At 38.4% G+C, this 20960-nt stretch overlaps 1 protein-coding gene across 1 annotated transcript in view; it reads left to right on the plus strand.

Moving 5' to 3' along the window:
• Positions 1 to 20960, plus strand: part of CNTNAP5 (contactin associated protein family member 5) — an 883101-nt gene that overhangs the window by 706486 nt on the left and 155655 nt on the right. The window contains exon 14 of the mRNA XM_067742208.1: positions 11251 to 11407. Within this exon, the coding sequence (XP_067598309.1) occupies positions 11251 to 11407 (157 nt within the window). The remainder of the gene's footprint in view (positions 1 to 11250; positions 11408 to 20960) is intronic.

The raw sequence follows: 20960 nt of genomic DNA on the forward strand, positions 1-20960 counted from the left end.
ATTGCTTGCTTTCTACCTTTTATGATGAGGAAACATAGCATCTGGTACACTGTAAGTCCTACATAAACACTAGTTAATATTTTTTCACTTTTTTAATTTAGAAAATTACTTTGTATGGACACAAATGGTTAATCAATGTTTTCAACTGGTCATTTTATCTAATGTTTAAAATGTAAAGCAGGGGCTTCCCTGGTGGCGCAGTCGTTGAGAGTCTGCCTGCCGATGCAGGGGACATGGGTTCGTGCCCCGGTCTGGGAAGATCCCACATGCCGTGGAGCGGCTGGGCCCGTGAGCCATGGCCGCTGAGTCTGCGCATCTGGAGCCTATGCTCCGGCACGGGAGAAGCCACAACAGTGAGAGGCCTGCATATCACAAAAAATAAATAAATAAAAATAAAAGATAATAAAATAAAATATAAAGCAGTCTTTTAAATGACATATTCCTGTTCGGAAACCAAAATTACCACTTTCATATATTTTTTGATTGTAGAATATCTTTCAGAATAATTAAATGACCTTTGTGGGCACTCATGGAACAACAACAACAACAAAAAATTCTTGAAGGCAGGAAACTCATAGCCTCGCTTTATTTTTTGTTATGTACCCTGCAAATAACCATAAACAGGAGAGTGATTAATAAATATTATTCAGATTTGGGGATGTGAAATAGGAGATACAGGCATGAACTCCTAGTTTTATTACTATCATTATGCTGATGATCCTCTGGCCACTTCTCTCTGGTCTGTGTAATTGCAAAGTTCTTCATATTTTATTCATCACACAAGCTGCTCTGTGCCCATTCTTCTTATGCTGCTGCCTTGCACTGTTTCCAAACCTTCCTAATGAATATGATCTGTGAGCTCCATCAACTTTCTGTCTGTGCCTTGTTCAGACCTCTAAAGAATATGAGACTTACAGCCATCAATTATGTATCAAGTACAGAAATAAATAAATAGGGGTTTGTTGTTTGTTCATTAACACTGTGCAAAGCAAGATCACTTCGTCTACTTCATGATCTCGTTGATGAATTTGCTCACCTATTATAATTTGGAAAAGCTTGATTCATGTAGATATTTATGTAAAGCATTCCAGCTAGATCTTTCATTTTTCTTCTCTTCTTATCTTTTTTTTTTTTTTTTTAACATAACCAAGTAATGTCTACCAACCGTCAGTGATAGAATGTCATGGACAGAATTGTGATCAATTCTTCTTGTATCTGTGATTGTGTTTATGTGATTAAGAAGGAAGAAATAGAGAGTTATTGTTGGAGGTGGATCAAAGAAAAAAGATGGAGAAAAAAAGAAGGAACGAGAGAAGTGGAAACAATTGGGGGAAGGGAGAGAGGGACATAAGTGAGAGAAGAGAGAGACATAAGTGAGAGAAGAGAGGGACATAAGTGAGAGAAGAGAGGGAAAAAGGGAAGGAAGATGGAAAGAGGGGAGAGAGAGAAAGAGTAAGAGTGAGGGGGGGAGAGAGAGAGACAGACAGAGAATGAAAAAGAAAAAAAAAAGGAAAAGGAGAACCAGAGAGAAGAGGAAAGAAGAAATTAAAAAGAAGATTCAGGCAAGAAAGGGCATGGCAGGGTGTATGTGTTTATTTCTAACTTTCTGCAATTTACATGGAATCTGTATTAGTTGATTAAACAGTAGGAGTGTCTTACATAAGCATTCTCACCCTCTGTTACATGTTTTTCACACAAAAAGTCCCACAAAATACGCCATCGTCAGGAAGAATTTACAATATGGTTTAAAGTCTCATGCTATAAACCATAGTGGGTTAGTTGTCGCCTTGGCAAATGGTAACAAAGACTTAGAGGTGGTTTATCAACCTGAATGATCACAATGGCATTTTGATTAGCAATGCAACATTTACTCCTTTCTCACTTTATTTACCACAGTTATTGATTTATTGAGTGCCTTTATTTCATGAAAGATTAGGAGCTATTGGGGAATATGAATGTGTGAATACATCTGTGTGCCTATTTTATGTACATACTCATAGGATAATGAGTGATAAATATTCTTCATGCTTTGTGAGGAAGTTTTGGAAAATACTGATGTGTCCACCAAACAACCCAGGAAAGAATGCAGGACTGGAGAATCTAGACTTTTTAGACATTTGTGTATAAGTAACAGATGAAATATCTATGAAGGACAAAGAAAAATATTTCATATCGCCAAGGGCCAGGCCCACCAAAAGGTTGTGAGTGGGAAGGATTCTGGTAAAAACAAGAGGATGGATGAATGGAGAGACCAATGAGTAGACACAGAGAGGAATAGGATGGATAGAGGACAAAGTTCATCATCTTCCCATCAAAACAGATGAAAAGTGAGCATGGGAGACATTTGACACAAGAAGTGGGAGAGGGTAACATTTTTTTCTTTCTTTTTTGAGTCAGAGTAGAAGAAAATTAAGAGAATTTGAACTGGCCCTCCCTAATCTTTCCAAAATATGAAACAGAGTTTGCTAAAGAAAATGAACTGCAGTGGGCTGGGGATGTGGGTTAGAGAAGGATGGATAACTTTGGGAGATACTTCTTTGGGGGGTGGGTAGAGAAAGGATAACTGGAGATGGTTCTCTTGGGGAAACTTCTAGGGAATTCATGAGACGATTAGCAGCATCAAATGCACACTACCATTTTTCTATTAGACCAAGACAAAACAGAAGAAATTAGTTCATAAAAATTTCAGTGACCTTTTCCTCAGTTACAAGTTAAACTTAATTTTTGTTATGTATTTTATTCATCTTCTCCTATCATGATATCTTTCTTTAGCAGAAATGAATATAATCTAATGCACATGTTTTGATAATGAAATTAAATCTGAAACAGCTTATTTGTACTTAGCCATCTGCAGTGTCATTGAATAAGAATTTTTCAAAAATAAAAGGGAGTATTTGAACATTTTTGAATAAGGTTCGAACCTTCTAACCAGTGATTCTAAAATTTTAGTGTGCAACATTTCAGCATCACTTTGTATGATAGAAATGGAGAATTTGAAGCTTCACTCACTGCGTGTCTGGGAAAAGATGCTGTGAACCCGTGCTCTTACAAAAACGCCAGATTATTTTGATTAAAGTCAGACAGAAACAACATTTTGAGAAACATTGATCCAAGATTTCTAGAGGGAAATTTCAATAGGTTCCTTATTATATGATGGCCTATCACTTCCTGAGGTATCTGTTAAGCAAAGTTATAGAGTTCAGGCAAATCAGTCTTAGAAACAATGGTAATCATTGGAACATTTGTGTTTGCAGGTATTTTTGTTTGATTGATTCTTAGGTAAATAATAAATAGACCAATATAATTGGGGAGATAATGCAGTTTGAAATATTCCCAAGATATTGGGAATGCATACTCAGTAAGGCCCTGTGCTTTTGCCAATAAAATAATTATTTGATGCATATTCATAATTTCAACTCAAGACCAATTTCTATGAATAAATACCATCCTGTTTCTATTTATCATAGGACTAGATTTCATAAGATACAATAAAAATATTATTTTGGGGTTTGGACCCACAAGATCTACATTCAAGTTTTCCTATCTGTGTGATCTTGAGAAACTTATCCTTCATTAGCTTCAATTTATCTGTAAAATAAAAATGAAAAACTTCACAAAGTTGTTAGGAGGGTTGAATGACATAACTTATGTGAACCTTGTTTTGAGTCTAATGGTATGAAAATCCAACTTTCTTCCACTGGCTGGAAAACAGAAAAGGAAGGTATATTCAAAAAAGGGATGGATTTGGAGTTTTCTCCAGAACTGTACTCTTCACTAAACTTTAGCCTTTTTTTCCTCTTGACTTTCTACACGTTGTTTAAAATTCTACCTCAAATTTATTTTATTCTAACTTGAGTTAAAGGTAATATTTAACATTTTTTTCTCATTTACTACATTGTGAGGGTCCAAATGGCAGGGTTTATATTTATTCTGTTTTTTATACTCTAACCAGGCAAATGTCTTGTCCAGATACTTTGTCATTTTGTTAAATACACAAATGAAGTGGTACGGGGACACCTTTGTGTACGGTGATCTCATTCTATGCCACGTTTATAGTAAGCACTTGTTCGAAGCCTTGATGGGTGTCATTCTCTGGGCCTATCACTAAAGTGACAAAAAAAATGTTTGATGTCTTCAATGATGGCCTAAAATGCCAACTATGAATATACCTCTATAAAGACTAAAGGCCGCATAACCATATACGTTCCTGAAACAATTTTTTAAATGTCATCTGTGTGAAATCCTTCTGTGCTGATGTTTCTTTTTCTTGGCATTTAGTCACTTGTTGATTCACCAAAGAAGAATTTAATTCTTAGCACAAACCAGGAACATTCTACATGCTGGGGATATAGTCATGAACAAGACTTAAAAGCCCTTTCTCCAACTCTAATGACAAATGAGGACCATGTTAAGCAAACAAACAGCAACAAACAAACAAAGTATGATTTCAGGTGGTCCTGAGTATTCCTAAGAAAATAATGGAGTGACTTTGGAGTATTGTAAATAAGGTCAACGGGGAAGAGGTGAGCTTTAATTTCAAGATCCAATGATACAAGACAATCAGGCACTGTAAAAACACATGAGAAGTTGGATTTGGGCAGAGACAGTAAACCCAGAAGAGCATCTGTGCGGGCCTGAGGCACAGCCAGTACAGCTGGAGCCAGGGAGGAAGTAAGGCTGAAAAGTGCAGGAACCAGATGTACGGGGCCTTAGGGGCCACAGGAAAACGCTGGGTTTTATTCTTGTATTGAGCTAATATCGGAGGACTTTTTAAAAATTGAAGTATAGTTGATTTACAATGTTGTGTTAGTTTCAGGTGTATAGCAAAGTGATTCAGTTATATATACTCTTCAGATTCTTTTCCCTTATTGATTATTAAAAAATGTTGAGTATAGTTTCCTGTGCTATACAGCAGGTCCTTGTTGTTTGTTTGATACAAAGGAGTGTATATATGTTAATCCCAAACTCCTAATTTATCCCTCCACCACCCCCCACCTTAGTAACCAGTATGGAGGTTCCTTAAAATACTAAAAATAGAATTACCATATGGTCCAGCAATCCCACTCCTGTGCATATATCTGGAGAAAACTATAATTCAAAAAGATACATGCACCACTCTGTTGATAGCAGCACTGTTCACAATACCCAAGACATGGAAACAACCTAAATGTCCACGGACAGATGAATGGATAAAGAAGATATGGTACATATATACAATGGAATATTACTCAGTCATAAAAAAGAATGAAATATGCCATTTGTAGCAGCAAGATTGGACCTAGAGATTGTCATACTAAGTGAAGTAAGCCAGACAGAGAAAGACAAATATCATATGATATCGCTTATATGTGGAATCTAAAAAATGATGCAAATGAACTTATTTACAAAACAGAAGTAGACCCACAGACATAGAATACTGGAGGATTTTAATCAGAAAGATAAATCATCTGAATTAGACTTTAGAAGTCCCTGTTTCCTGCTGTAAGAATACCTTTTAGGGGATGGAACAACAGTGGGGGCAGGGATTTCACGGTTGAGTCTGTTGTAATCACCTACAGCAATCACTGTGCTTTGGCATGGGTCTGTTATTGACTAGCCGAGCGACCTTGGGCAAGTAATGTATCCTCATCTGTAAAATGAGATAAAAGTATTTACCTCATAGTGTTGTTGTGGAGATTGATCAAACTAGGGTATAAAAAGTGCATATAACTTCCTGATATTTTAAGTGCTCAATAACTGCTGGATTTTTTAAAAATTAGGATTACTAGTTAAAAACAGACACATGAGCCTTAATACACAGATTGATTGCAATTCTCTATTTCCCTGATTGTGTGTAGACACTAGGTATTTTACTTTTCTAAATTTGTTTCCCATTCATTAATTGTTTACTATATTAATCAGTATAGGTTAATTATACTATAGGTATACTATGGTAATAAATAAGCCCCACTCCGAGTCCATGGGTCTTAACACAATGAAGGTTTCTTTCTTCTCACATTAGTTTGATGTGGTTACAGGAATACCCCTCCATTCTTGTCACCCGACATCTGGAAACTACTGCTTTCAAGTCTGTCTTCTCAGAGAAATTGTGGAATAAACTAAAGGTCTTATTCCCATACTACAGTGTTCATTTAGTATTATCAGTTCCCACAAATTTATAATAATTGTCATTTTCTCTAGCTGGTCATTTTCCCCTGCAAGGCTCACATTATCTCTATATGTTTTTGGCACATTAAAAAGTCAGAAAGTCTGTGAGTCATTGGGAAGGTGGGTGTTCAGGACATGAGAGCTTCAGGGACCCAGATCCTTGAGTCCAGATTTGCCTTCAGCGACTGTATGACTTTGAACAAGTCATTTAACCTTGCTAGGATTCTTCATGGCAGGTCTTCCAATAAAATATACTATCAAAATGCAAATTATTATTATATTACCCTACAAAAAATTAAAACAATGCAAATAGAATCATTTAAGTTAATCATTTTGTCTACCTCTTTGCCTAACCATGAAGGATCCCTGTGGTACATTCTAGTGAGGTTTGTTCAGTACAGGTTGAAATGACCTCATCAAAGTGATTTTTATCATTTGTTTTGAGAGGCGGTATCATTAATCTTTTATGCAACCCCCTCCTTTCTGGGCTCACTTCAGTTAAATAGGCAGGGAGAAGAGAATGTTGAACAACATTATAAAAATGTTAATTCCTAATGTCACTGACTAGCTCTTAATCACGCTATTAGACATATGTTCTGATTTAATGATCCTAATCAGCATGCAGTCAGACCAAGATTGACTTTGATGAATGTCTGACATTATTTTGTGATATGGAAGAGGTTGTTTTTCTTGTGGTCTAAACCTTTCCTTAGAAATTACATTCTATTTAGAAAGAAAGAGAATGTAAAATACTTTCTTTGGTTTCCAGAATCTTCTTTCCAGCATCTGGATGATTTGTGTTTTGATCATAGAATGAAACATTTGGGTGCAGTCATCTGTAATTATTTGTCCTTACAACTTTGGTGGCTCCTTCCTCTTATTTTTAAGCTCAAAATACTTAACTACAGTCAATGAGATAAGATATCTTTAGAATGTGCAAAAATCTCGTTATCTCAAACCGTTGCTTCCTAACGATGCTGTAGTGAAAATCGGATCCCCTTTCCTTGTGCCTCTTACTTGCACCCTTTTCCCTGGTGGCACCATTTGCTGAAGTCCTTCTCAACACAAAGCCTCCAGTCAAATGTCACCATTTCCATGAAATTAAAATCATTTCCATAAACCATTTCTCAGGAATCTTGGACAAAATTCATAGCTTCTTCTTCTGGACTTTCCTAGCATTTTATTCACTTCTATATTTTGACCCTAATCTCATTCTGACTTACATTTCTTTTAGCTGTGTATATGTCCTTCTTCCTTAAATGTTATGAACTCCCTTGGGGCAGTGATAGTCTATTAAAATTTGTATAGCTAGGATATCTCCCTGTGACCTTCACACAGCATAGAATCAAGCAATAATTGAATGGAATGATTATATATATGTATATATATATATAATATAACATACACTCATAATTATATCATTTCTTTTAATCACAGTTTTATAAATCATGCATATACATATATGTATGCATGTATAGGTTTTATAAATCCTATATATACGTATGTGTGTATGTATGTGTGTGTGTGTGTATATATATATATATATGGCTTTGAATCTTGCGTCACCTAGAGGTGGAGGCTGTGACAGGTGACAGTCAATGATCAGCCATGGGAATAGTTTCTCCAAAGTTCTATGCAGAATTTCTAAAGGAATACATGGGTGGGAGCACTGAGCCAGGAGGAGCTAAGCCAGGACCTTGAACACTGGGGAAACTGCTCTCTAAATTTCAGGAAGATCCAAGCACCATATTAGAAGGGGACAAAGGTGGTGTGAGAGTCTGGGTTACCCTGCCAATAATTGGGACTTGAGTTGGGACGGACTCAGAGTGAACACAGATTGGGTTCAAGTAAAGGGATATGCGGCAGTAATGAAGGGTCTTCCTAAGGGACTGCTAAAATGTTGGCTCTAACTGCTTACATTTATGGGCCAAAAGATAGATAATTAGTTGAGCCAAACAGAATTGGTGTTTCTCTTTATCTTCCTCATTCACCGATGTCTCTTTATTTATGTTTCCAACCAAACTGCAGTTGAAAGCAGGACTGTCCTTGATCACTGTGTTTTACTTCCTTAGAATCCCTACAGAATTTTTGTATGTGGTTGATATTTGCTTTGTGTTTTATCAGTGATTGCCACAATAATGCTATACTGCCAATTGCCATGGCTCAGTGGCATACAGTGTTCAGGACTTTTTCTCATGCTCACAGGTCTGAGCGTCAGGCAGGATGGCTGTGCTCCGTGTGCCACATCCTGAGGTCCACCAGGAGAGGCTGTGACCATCTGGATTCTGTTCTCCCGTGGTGTCAGGGGTGGTCCCAGGAGCAGTGGTCTAGACTGAGCTGACATGCCATCATTTCAGTCTGTGTTCCAGCGGGGAAAGCAAGTAGCAAGACCAAGACATCAGTGGGGCGGGGATATTTACTACTCCCATGAGCCCACTATAACACATGCAGGAAATCCAATTTCTCCAGTGGCCAAAATTTGGAGAAAGGGTGCCGATTCTCTTCCTGACTACATCATTAGAGTCATGAATGAAAAAAAATCAGTCACCCTTTTTGATCGTCAGTTTCTTCATTTGTTATGTTCCAGCTCATACTCCTTGGGGGAATAATCACAAACCTGGGACATCTAAGAGGAAAATTCTGCTGTAACCCTCCTGCTCTCAAATATATGTGTGTGTTTCTTCTTTATTCTCTATATTTCCTTTTCTTTCTTCTTGCTCATTGATATTCAATCAGTCAAAACTGTTTGCAACTTTTATACTAATTGTCAGACATGAGGAGGGGATCCCAAGCCTCAGTGACACAAGGCACTGGTAGATTCGAAACAAAACAAAGTGTTGAGCGGCTACGGGCACTTCTAGGGATTTAAGGCACCAAGTAAGAATTGGTAAACCTACTAGAAGGCACCATTTGCACCAGAGTGTACACAAATTGGTTTTTCAGAATTGAAACCATTGATAATAATGCTATTAATAAGATCACAACTTTGATTCTGCTTATAAACAAAAATAATTCATGATGACATTGAATTTCACCATGTGATCAGGATTCTCGATTATGGAGGAGAGGTCTGGGAAGGGCCAGGAGGGAGAAGTGGAGAGATTTCTTCCCATATCTTGTGCCCAAAGCCAACATTCGCAAACATCTGAACACACAATGTTTTACCCTTGTGTTACCTGGACTCACACACTGGGACGATCCACCTAAGCTTACCTCAGTCCTGAAAGAGCTTTTTGTTCTAAGTAAACCCACCAGACCTCTAGGCCACTTGAATATGGCTGATCTGAGCTAGTGGTTAGAAAGAAAGCAATTCATTTGAACTAGTGTCCAATGACTTATAGCTGTTTGGAAATAGGTTAAATGGATTTGTACCATTTAGAATTATTCTTTAAAAAGAAGATACTAGTAAACAGACATCTCTAACTGGGATTCTAACTTAAAAGCTAACAAAGGGACTTGAAACATTTTAGACAGTGTGAAGAGTAGTATTTTGGGGTGAGTATAGTCCTTCAGGCTGTCTGCCCCCTGACTCAGCACTCCTAAGATACTTTTGTGTTTCTTAGTATTTGTTTTATCTTCTTCTCATTACTTACAGGTTCTTGGAAAACCCAGATTGTCATTCTCTTCCTACTTGCCTCAGTGACTTCCATAAGGATGTTAGTAATGAATGCAATTCAGAGAAAGTTGTTGCTATTTGTATACATGAATAATTTGTAAATTATATGTTTGTACATCAGGAGTTGTATATGAAATCTAGTCTTGACTAGGCAGAATTCCAACCTAGCGCCATCCTCAGACAAAAGTTACTATTCTACTTTAAAATGATAAATCATGAAAAATGGCTCTCAATAACTATTTCTTTCATTTTTAAAAAATAAACACATATTAAGTGCCTGTTGTATGCCAAACAGAAACAGACCAGTGGTTTCCAAAGAGGAACTAGGCCTAACCCCATTCAGCCTAAGGGTGTATAACACCTCTATCTCTGCCTACATCTGTTGTTTTGGATATCTTATCATCTTCTGGATAATAATTTTTATCTACTTAAATATTCCCAATTATACAAGATAACTTCAACAGATTTTACTAAACTAAACTTTGCAAAGAAAAAAGAATTGAAAATTGACAAGGACAAGACTCAAAAATAGTTTTCTGTTAACTACATAAACCAGAAATTAGAGGTTGCATCCTAGCTTTGTATGGGTTAAATATGACATACAGAGGGATTTCATTGGCCTATGCAGTATTGACCTTCATAATATTTCTTTTGTCCAAATTTTTGAACTTCAAATATTGTGACTTCTCTTTAAAAAATTCAAAAGATATGGTAACCCTGGTGTTAATCTTTGTCATGACAGAAATCAGTGTGGGGTAAGACAGGGCCACCCTGTCCTCTGAGCCAACACTCTCCCCCTCACCTTCGTGTCCACCCCTCCCCACAGTCTACCAGAAACTGAGGACTAAGGTCGGGCTAATATTGGCCCTCATGCTACTATTTATCGTTTTGTAGTTTTAAAAGGAAGTTAATATTTGTATCTATATATTCAATATTTTTGTTCTAAGGTCTAGTCCAGTTTACTCAATTGTGATGCCTGCCTGATTTGGTTAGCATTTGAGCTTGTGACCTTGAGTCTAAACATCGTGATTAATCAATATCCTATTATAGAAACACTTTTCATGTAAGTGTTGTTTATATGAGCACATGTATATAGATATCTCTTTATGTGTGTGCATATATATAGAGAGAGATAGAGAGAGAAAAATAAAAGAAAGGAAGGAAGGGAGGAAGGAAGGAAGAAAGAAAAAGAAAGAAGAACAAAAAAGGAAGGAAGGAAGGAAGAAAGAAAGAAAAATGAAAGAAAGAAAGGAGAGATAACAGAAGTGAAGGAGAAAGAACAGAAGGGAAAAGAGGAAGGAAAGAAGGGAGGGAGGGAGGGATATATATACATTGTACGTATGTATGCACATATGTATATGTATATGTGCATACATACGTACAATATATATATATCCTTCGAGACATTTTCATCTCAGTTTCTGTGACACCCTCTGTGCTATTTCAGGCTTGCTCCACTCTGACTTGTGAAGCATCTTGTCTTTCAGATGGAACCCCATTGACCTGGTGGATCGGACGGTCCAATGAAAGACACCCCTACTGGGGAGGCGTCCCTCCCGGAGTTCAGCAGTGTGACTGTGGCCTAGACGAGAGCTGCCTGGACATTCGACACTTTTGCAATTGTGACGCTGACAAGGACGAATGGTAATGGGCGTCCTGAACCCTCTGCACTCGCGGAGGATGCCCACGAAAGGATGCATAAAATGTCCCCTAAGATAAAAGAGAATAGATGAGAGATTCAATATGAACTAGGGCTCCTGAATAAGGGTGATTGCTTTAACTTTGGAAATTTCTAGTCCTCGTACTTTCAGGGCTATTGCTGAAGTTTGTAACACATAGCGTGTTGCCACACCATAACCCCTTTATATTCTGAACATTCCATTTTCAACAGGAGAATGAAATGTAATATTTAGCTTTGCGATTTAGTCAGCATTTCTGTAATGTGTAGAATATAGGCTTTGGGAGAAGGTGTGGGAGATAGGGATGTGTAATTAAACAGACTGTTTCTTTATTCTCCCATTGTCCCACTGATGATCGAGTCACTGGCCTGCCCTATTATTGCCACTAAAAATAGAGAAAAGAAAATTTATATTTATTAAACACCTATTTAATCCTCATAACAAGCTATTAATTCTTTTTTTTGTATTATTTTTTTATTGAAGCATAGTTGATTTACAATATGTTAGTTTCAGGTGTACAGCACAGTGATATATATATTCAGTTTCTTTTCCCTTATAGATTATTACAAGATATTGAGCATATATCTTGTAATAATCTATAAGCATATATCTTGTAATGATCATACATTTCCTGTGTTATACAGTAGGTCCTTTTTTATGATTTTTTAAAAATTTTGTATTGAAGTATACTTGTTTACAATGTTGTGTTACTTTCAGGTGTACAGCAAAGTGATGCAGTTATACATATACATATATCTATTGTTTTTCAGGTTCTTTTCCCATTTAGGTTATTATAGAATATTGGGTAGAGTTCCCTGTGCAATACAATAGGTCCTAGTTGATTGTCTATTTTATATATAGTAGTGTGCATATGTTAATCCCAACCTCCTAATTTATCCCTCCTCTCCCCTTTCTCCTTTGGTAAACATAAATTTGACAGAGAAAACAAACCTATTAATCTTTCATAATTTTCTCACTTTTGCACCTTAAGGTAGAGGAATGTAGATTACAGAGAGGTTAAATACGTTTCTCAAGGACGCACAGGTCTATTAAAAGGCGTATCCAGAATTTGAATTCAGGTATAGCTGAGGCCAGACTCTCTCTTCCTTCCCCACAGCAAGTTACTTTTGTAGATAAAGTTTAGTTTTAGTTCTCATGGCCATCACATGTAGTTTTCCTTTGCCCTCCAGGTCAACTGCTTATTTTTTTTTACTGTACTGATTATGAAAATATGCACAGAACATTTCCAAACCCACTTTGGTTTTGACTGAATTTAAGACATTCTTTGGTTTTGGCTTTATAATTGTACTTGCTTCATCAAATAAATGCTGCTCAAGTATAGTTAAGAATTCCTATGTCAACCTGCTCTCAACCTAGTGGAAATGGCTTTTAAGTACTTTCCCTTCACTGTTTAAATTGATAACAGCAGGAATGTTTCAAATAAAATTTTAGGTCCACTTGAAACTCAGTTCAGTGAGGAAAAGACCAAGAATGTGGTTCCATCAGGTTACACTAGATGGACCACAGCTTCAGAATGTTGTAGGGCTGCTTGGGCCCCAAGTCATGTGACCTGAGTTTGATCTCAGAGAGACAGCAGTGAGCAGTCTTGAAGCAGGATCTTAGTTCCCTGCCTAGGAATTGAACCTGAGTAGCCTGGATGAAAACTAGGAATCCTAGCTACCAGTCCACCAGGGGGTAGAGACTGGGAGCAAAATTGCCCTGGCTCTTGCCCTCATTTGAAAGCAAGGCTGTTTCAAGGAGGCAAAAACTACAGAAACAGGTACAAAGTTTATTCTTAGAAACACAACACAACATGTGGGAGAGCACACAGGGAAGCAGTTTATTTAGACAGAAGCAAAACAGGAATACACACCCAGGGAGAAAGGGTGTGGGCATTCTCCCTAATGAGGAGGACCACAGTAACAACGTGCTTAAGTCACTTATGTAGAGGAAGTTTTTCCGGGTCTTTGTTCTCCTCTGGCCAATTATTTTGCTTCTTTTCCCACATCCGACCTATCTTAGGGCCCTTCCCAATATGTGTGCACATCTTTTTGCCAAGATGGATTCCAGCATGGAGGCCTTTGAGAGCTTTGACAAGACTTACTATGGGATGGCGCCCCCTCCCTTTTTGACCCCAGAGGAGACTCCCTGCACATGTGCCATTGGGGAGGTCTCCTTGACCTCAGGAGTGATAGATGTGGTCCCCCTATCTCTTTACTCCAGCAGAGATCAGCTCCTGCCATTAACTTTGTCCTTGGAGTGTTAGGGAAAACAGAGCTCCAATTTACTCTGTTTGACAAACTCCCCAGCTGCTCAGCCCAGGGGCCCAGCTATCTTCTACCTCAGGTTCCTTCTCCTAACATCGCGATCTTCACAGGGGTCAAATCAGATGCAGTTGACTGGACTTCTCCATTTTGTGCACTCCCACTCTACCCTGCAGAGCCCTCTATCACATCTTGGAGGCCGACAAACCAAAAATAACTCTTGTTCTGTTCGGAGACTGTGTCTTTTTTAACATTATATCCCTGAAGACCTACTCTGTGTAGAGTAGAAGATGATGGTAGTTAGCTGAATAGATGAATGTAGAAGACCTTTGAGGAGGAGGAAGGATCCCAAAATGGCACCTACAAGCTTGAGAGATGTGTGGAAAGGCTAAATGGTTGTGTGGCCAGGAAAACATAGTCAAAATCCTCTGCAACCAGCAGCTTAGATTTGCTCAGTTTATTGTGATTTTTTTAATTTCCCTTCACTATGCTGACATTAGAAATGTAAGATTCATAGACTTACATGGAAACATGTTCATTTTATTCTGTATCAGAGAAGTTGGTAAGGGGGGTAGAATATAAAGAGTTATTGAGAAGGGGAAGTATTTCTCCTAAGTGCCTTCAATTCTCACTCGCTTGTTGGCTGAATTCTTGATCTTTGCTCACTGTTTCCTTTCCTTTGATGAAACTCTTTCCATACCTAATTATGCCTCAGTGCCTTCCCTTCCTAGAGTTCAAATAACCATGCCTGGGCTTAATTTAAGGAACACTGAGGAGCAGGGCTGGAGAATCACATCACATCACTTAAAAGTGGAAAAAATATTGAAATGCTGCTACTCTCTCTTCTCCAAGACTTCCCACTGATCGTCTCTTCTACTCTGATTCCAGCCTCTCCCTCCTTTGACCTTCTTACTCGTTCACTCATCTTTGAACCCCTCCTATTGACTTCATCATTGAGGTTGTGCTCAGGGAAACTTTTCCTCAACTCTGGTGCCGTCATACCTCTTCCAACATGGATTATTGCATATTTCATAAGCCTTTTCTCTTCCTTTAGAGCCAGAGGGAAAGCCTCATCATGTGCCACTTTCTGTGGCCAGCAACATTTTATTTAATTTTAGATGTAGGTTTTGTTCAACAATCAACCTATGAAGGATCAAGAGAAATGATCTGAACTTCCCTTTGTAAAGATGCCCACTTTACCATGGCTGTCCTAGAGTTATGTTGAATATCTCATATATATATATATATATATATATATATATATATATTATACAGGGTATAGTGTATAAAATACTAAGAACATTTCAGTGTATGATTGTTAAGTGACAATGTTTCCTAGGAGTTGCAATATAGTAAACTGCTATCTACTAAATACTATACAAGCCTAAAATCAGTTTTCTGATTCACTTTACCAATCCAGGTGAGATCAGGAATTCCCTTTTATCATTCTCATGAGGGAGCAGATTCGGATTTAACTCTTCCAGATTTCACTGTTTTAGGACAAGTCATAACCTGTCATAAACGATTCTGGAAAATAACTTATTATAGAGGCAACTGTACATACTATTCCAGCTGACATTTACTCATATATCACATGTCTAATGAGTGCCTACTCTGTGCAGTCAGGCAGTCTGCTGTGCAGAGAAAGTCAAGGGCATTACAATCCCTGCCCTTGAGGAACTCGCAGGACAGTGGAAAAGAAAAGGCTAGTTATTTAGCAGTAAATGTAACAGTGTGATGACTTCGGTTATAGACAGAAGCACACATGTGCTTCTGTGTCAACCTGGGGTGCCCATGGGCTGGGATAGTTCGATTTCAAGGAAAAGTGTAGTTAATTTCTGAAGGATCAGAAGAAGTGAGCTAAAGTTAGTGTAGTACAGGTAGGTGCTGCCATGTATTCAGACACGGAAATGTGAAATAATATAAAAATCACTACTTCCCCCAAATATAAGTATCTTGGTATAGTTTCTGCACAGTTTTCCTGTGGGGAACTTATAGGAGATGTAGGCAGGGAAGAAGGTCAAATCCAGATCATGAAGCTTCTTGTATGTGAAATAACAATGAGAGAGCTTTGCTTTGTCTGTAACAGGGGTTGTGGACATAGAACGTACATTCAGAGTGAAACACAGCAGAGCCTTGTGGAAATGCATTCATTATTTAAATATCCAATTCTATTATTTACTACAGAAAGGTAAAGCACAAAAGCTGGCACTACTATGAAATGGTCGTGTTCTTTAACATTCTTTCAACCTGATTCTTAGATAACATGTGGTCCAGCTGGCTTTCCATACATTTCAAACTTTTCTTTCAGCCAAGCATGCCCCTTTTGGTGTCCGGGTGCTTCTAAGAAAGCTCAAACAGTTTTACCTTATAAACTTCCCTTAAGTTTCTGCTCTTGGTAAAGTTAGTCAGAATACTGATGTGGGCTGGTATAAACAAACTCATGGTCACCAAAGGGGAAAGGTGGTGAGCAGGAATAAATTGGGAGTCTGGGATTAACATATACACACTACTATACATAAAATAGATAATCAACAAGGACTTACTGTATAGTACAGGGAACTCTACTCCATACTCTGTAATAGCCTATAATGGAAAAGAATCTAAAGAAGAATATATATATACTCATATATATATCTGAATCACTTTGCTTTACAACTAAAACTAACACAACATTGTAAATCAACTATACTCCAATAAATTTTTAAAGTTAATCATGAAAAAAAGTAAAATTAAATTACAAAATGAAAAAATTGGGAAAAAAAAGTTAAGTACCGTATGCTGAAGTGTTCTTAGTATTGTATATACTATAGCTCATATCATTATCCCAACAACCCCTGAGGTTGGTTTTATTAACTCCTTTCCCCAGAAAAGGAAACTGAGGCTCTGAGATGCTAAGTGGCTTGGATAAGGTCACATGACTAAGTGGGTAGAGTTGGAATTCCAGCTGAATCCAAGGAAGCCCTGCTGACTACATCCAACTAGCTGCTAAGTTGGCATTTTGGGTTACGGCAGCTGGTGAGGATGCCAAAGAGACCCCTCCCAGGGCATCTCAGATCATATCACTGCACTGTGCATGTTGCTTTCTGCTAAGTCAGGTTGCTCTGAGAGCCTCAGCTATCTTCCAAGACTCTGGTAATTGGTAATGTTTTATTCTGTTTTAATTAACCTCTGCAACTGAATCACCTGCTGTCATATATTTCCGTGAGGCCCAAGTAAATGGGGAAAATGAGTATGTTGCGGGTAATGGGTGAAAGTAAGGCAGCTCAGAAGTGGAGGTGGGTGGAAGAAGGAAAAAGAAGTAATTCAAGGAACACCCAAGGCACAATTCCTTCTTAGAATACTAAAGGTAAGCCTCAGGGAGACGTGGATCAGGTATACTATGGAGCTGACTTCTCCTGGGGTTTCCATCCCAGCTAAAGAACTAAACAGGAAAAAAAAAAAGACAAATGAGAAAACTTGTCATGAATAACAATCTCACAGTAAATGATTGTTTGCAAAGGAACTTCTCTTCAACATAATGATTAGGCCTATAGACATCCCCCCAGTCAGGTGTTCTCTGATTTAACCACGTCAGGTGGATGGGCTGCTGAGAACAAGAAAGGAAACTGGCGACAGCTCCAAGCCTGGGGATCACACAGGAGAGGGTTGGGCTGTGTGAGGGGTGGAACAACAGTCATCTGGGTAGAGGGGTACAAAATGGGACACAAAGGATGGTGGTAGAGGGATAAAAAGATGGTTGGGTGGTGAGCAGAAGCCAGAGAGATTGTCCAAGGTGTGCCTCTTCGTGATGGCCCATGGCCCGGATGAAAAGTTTTCTCATCCAGACAACCAGGTAGAGCTAAGGTGAAGCTCTCTTTTCTAACAGCAGGACATTCTTTTATTTATTCATAAGCAAGTATAGACATTTTTATGTGAGTTTTAGTAACTCTGTTCTTTGCCTCTTGCCCTTACTTCACCCTTGTATGAAGCGACATGGCACAGAACAGAAGGAGGAAATGGTATAAAGTTTAAATTCTGGTTATCTGATCATCCAAAAAAGGAAACTTATTGTTCTTGGTTTTTTTTTTTTTTTTTTTAAGCAGGATATTTAAGGGATTTCTTTTTTTTCTCAGCATGTGGAATCCTGGAGCTTCAAACTACTCTTTAGCCCTAGAGTCTACTTCTCTGCCACAAAGAAATTGTTTAATAAATGGTGCTAAGCCATGAGTGAAAGACGGGTGAATGACTCCTGTTAAATATATTTTTACCTCTCTGTCGTTTGGTACATTGGGCCATGGTGATTCTAGAATTAACTGATATTTGCTGCATTGTTGGCTGTTACCCACCTTTTATTATCTCCCCAGAAATATTTACTCAAAATTTAACCTCAACTTTTTGCTGCAGGTTGATTTTCTCCCGGCTAATCAAAGTGTAGCTAGAAGTGATCACGCTGCTCCCAAAGTTATCTTTTTAAACATTTGTCTTGAGCTGTTCTGTTTGTAAAGACGTGTCTAAGCCAGCCCCAGGACCTTGACCTTCACAAGGGCCCTTCACTCCTTTCCCTGGAAACTTAATGAGACAATTGCCTTTAGGAAGAAGATGCTGGTTACATCCAAGAGTTCAGAGTTTTGCTGTTTCCTCACGTAGGATATTCTTTGCTCTCTCAGGCATCCTTTGATTTCCCCAAAATCTCTACCTCTGGGATCTCCACACTTAGTGCAGTGAGGATGCTTCAGACTTGGTAGTGTCCTAAATGGGGCAGGAATTCTGAATCCTGAAAGAAAAGAAAGGCTCTATCTCTTATTTTTTTAAAAAATTATATTGTACAATCTCAACTGGTGGCAATTTTTTTTTTTTTTTTTTGTCAGTACGCGGGCCTCCCACTGCTGTGGCCTCTCCCATTGCGGAGCAGAGGCTCCAGACGCGCAGGCTCAGCGGCCATGGCTCACGGGCCCAGCCGCTCCACAGCATGTGGGATCTTCCCGGACGGGGGCACGAACCCGTGTCCCCTGTATCGGCAGGCGGACTCTCAACCACTGCGCCACCAGGGAAGCCCTGGTGGCAATTTTTTATTCATGAATGTTATTTATGAGCTATTCCATGTAGAGATTAGGAAGGCTTTATCTGGATTTTTACTCACTCAGTCCCTGAATTCCACATGCATCTAGCAATGTAGTCAGAGCCAGAGCCTTGGGTTGGAAAGAATATGTTTGGCAATAGTAGGTTCTTCATACATTAACTTCTGAGTGAATGAATGAATGATTTTTTTTCCTTTCTCCCCATACTCTCTTCCTAGAAAAATATGCCCTCCTCTTGCTAGGTATGTTCTGCTGTTTTATTCCTTAAATTGTCACTTAAAGTATATATCCTGGGACAACTTGATACTGACTAGTTTACACTAACAATCCCACGACTGGGTTTCGGATTGTTTTTATTTTATTTTATTTATTTTTTTTATTTGTTTGTTTGTTTGTTTATTTATTTTGGCTGTGTTGGGTCTTTGTTGCTGCGTGCAGGCTTTCTCTAGTTGCAGCGATTGGGGGCTATTCTTCATTGCCGTGCACGGGCTTCTCATTGCAGTGGCTTCTCTTGTTTCAGAGCACGGGGTCTAGGTGTGCGGGCTTCAGTAGTTGCAGCACATGGGCTCAGTAGTTGTGGCTCCCAGGCTCTAGAGCACAGGCTCAGTAGCTGTAGCTTGTAGGCTCTAGAGCGCAGGCTCAGTAGTTGTGGTGCACGGGCTTCATTGCTCCGTGGCATGTGGGATCTTCCCGGAGCAGGGCTCGAACTCGTGTCCCCTGCGTTGGCAGGCAGATTCCTAACCATTGCACCACCAGGGAAGCTCCTCAGATTGTTTTTAGATAGAGTGTTTTGTGGTACATCTGATAGGACATGATAGAAGGCATCACACACTCAAGGAAAAGCAAAAAGGAACAATACAAAAATGGGAAAGCACAACTTCTAACCAGGGTTTGATCATTTAAAACTAACATATCACATCATTATCTTACAGAATTCTAGATGGAGTAAAATAGTTAATACTTCACCAAGGGTAGCATTAAGGACTGTTTTTGTGCTTTTTGTTCAATGATGCCACCATCCTCTCGTCTATTTGGAAAATTTCCAATAAGCAATTTAAGACCTGTTGGTTCCAGAAGACAAAACATAGCTATGAAATACTCTTTTATGATTATAGGAAACACAAATATAGACTGAGGCTTCAGTTGCCTCAGTTACCTGTCAAGCTGTACAACTTTATTATCTCTAAGTTGTCTGTAAAGTCACATTACACATTTTGGGTAATTGCAAAATCGTGAGTAGCAGAAATAGATAGGACTCAAAGTCAATATCAAGATTAAAAGTTTGCATTTCTTTAGTATATTTTATACAACATTTTGATTTTGGCAATTGTATACCAAAAATATTATCATTTGACTTAAGAATGCAATGAGACTTTGGCTTCTATTTTAATGTGCCTACTTGCCACTAAGTAACATTACTCACCTAATAGTAGTTCTTACTCAGGACCAAATTAGAGGAGCTGCTTACCTTTTTGTCTGCTCTTTAAGTTTGCTTACAGCTCTCAGTTCTGATTCATCTGACTGAGGTATCTATATTTAACAATGCCCAAGGAGAATAATTTATCCTGATTTTTTAAAATTTAGGAGTTTTTTATTACAAAATAAATATGTCCTATTATTATTATAAAAAATTCAAATATTTCAGAAATATTAAATAAAAAGGAAGCTCCTTCCTCACTATCACTTCGTATCCTCTTACTTCCACCCAACATGTAAAATTTTATACGTAGAGATAATAGTGGGGCATGTAGGGCACATCTACATATAAATATCTCCCTATGCACATACCATATTTATTAATATGAAAGTTCATTCAGTTTTTACGAAATGTGAGATTGTATTAAATGTGTTATCTGCAGCTTGTTTTTCTACATGAACTATGTCTTGAAGAGCTTTGACTTGGCATCATTAAATAAGCATAAACATGAATGCCTCCTGTCCATTTTAATGGCTGAAAAGTGAGTTGTATCATAACTTACAGTTTATCATTAAATAATAAACATTTTATTTTTACTTTGTTTATTTATTTTTTTGTGGTACGCGGGCCTCTCACTGTTGTGGCCTCTCCCATTGCGGAGCACAGGCTCCAGACGCTTAGGCTCAGCGGCCATGGCTCACGGGCCCAGCCGCTCCGCGGCATGTGGGATCTTCCCGGACCTGGGCACGAACCCATGTCCCCTGCATCGGTAGGCGG

Source organism: Pseudorca crassidens, chromosome 6 (assembly GCF_039906515.1).
Source record: "Pseudorca crassidens isolate mPseCra1 chromosome 6, mPseCra1.hap1, whole genome shotgun sequence".
Classification (NCBI taxonomy): domain Eukaryota; kingdom Metazoa; phylum Chordata; class Mammalia; order Artiodactyla; family Delphinidae; genus Pseudorca; species Pseudorca crassidens.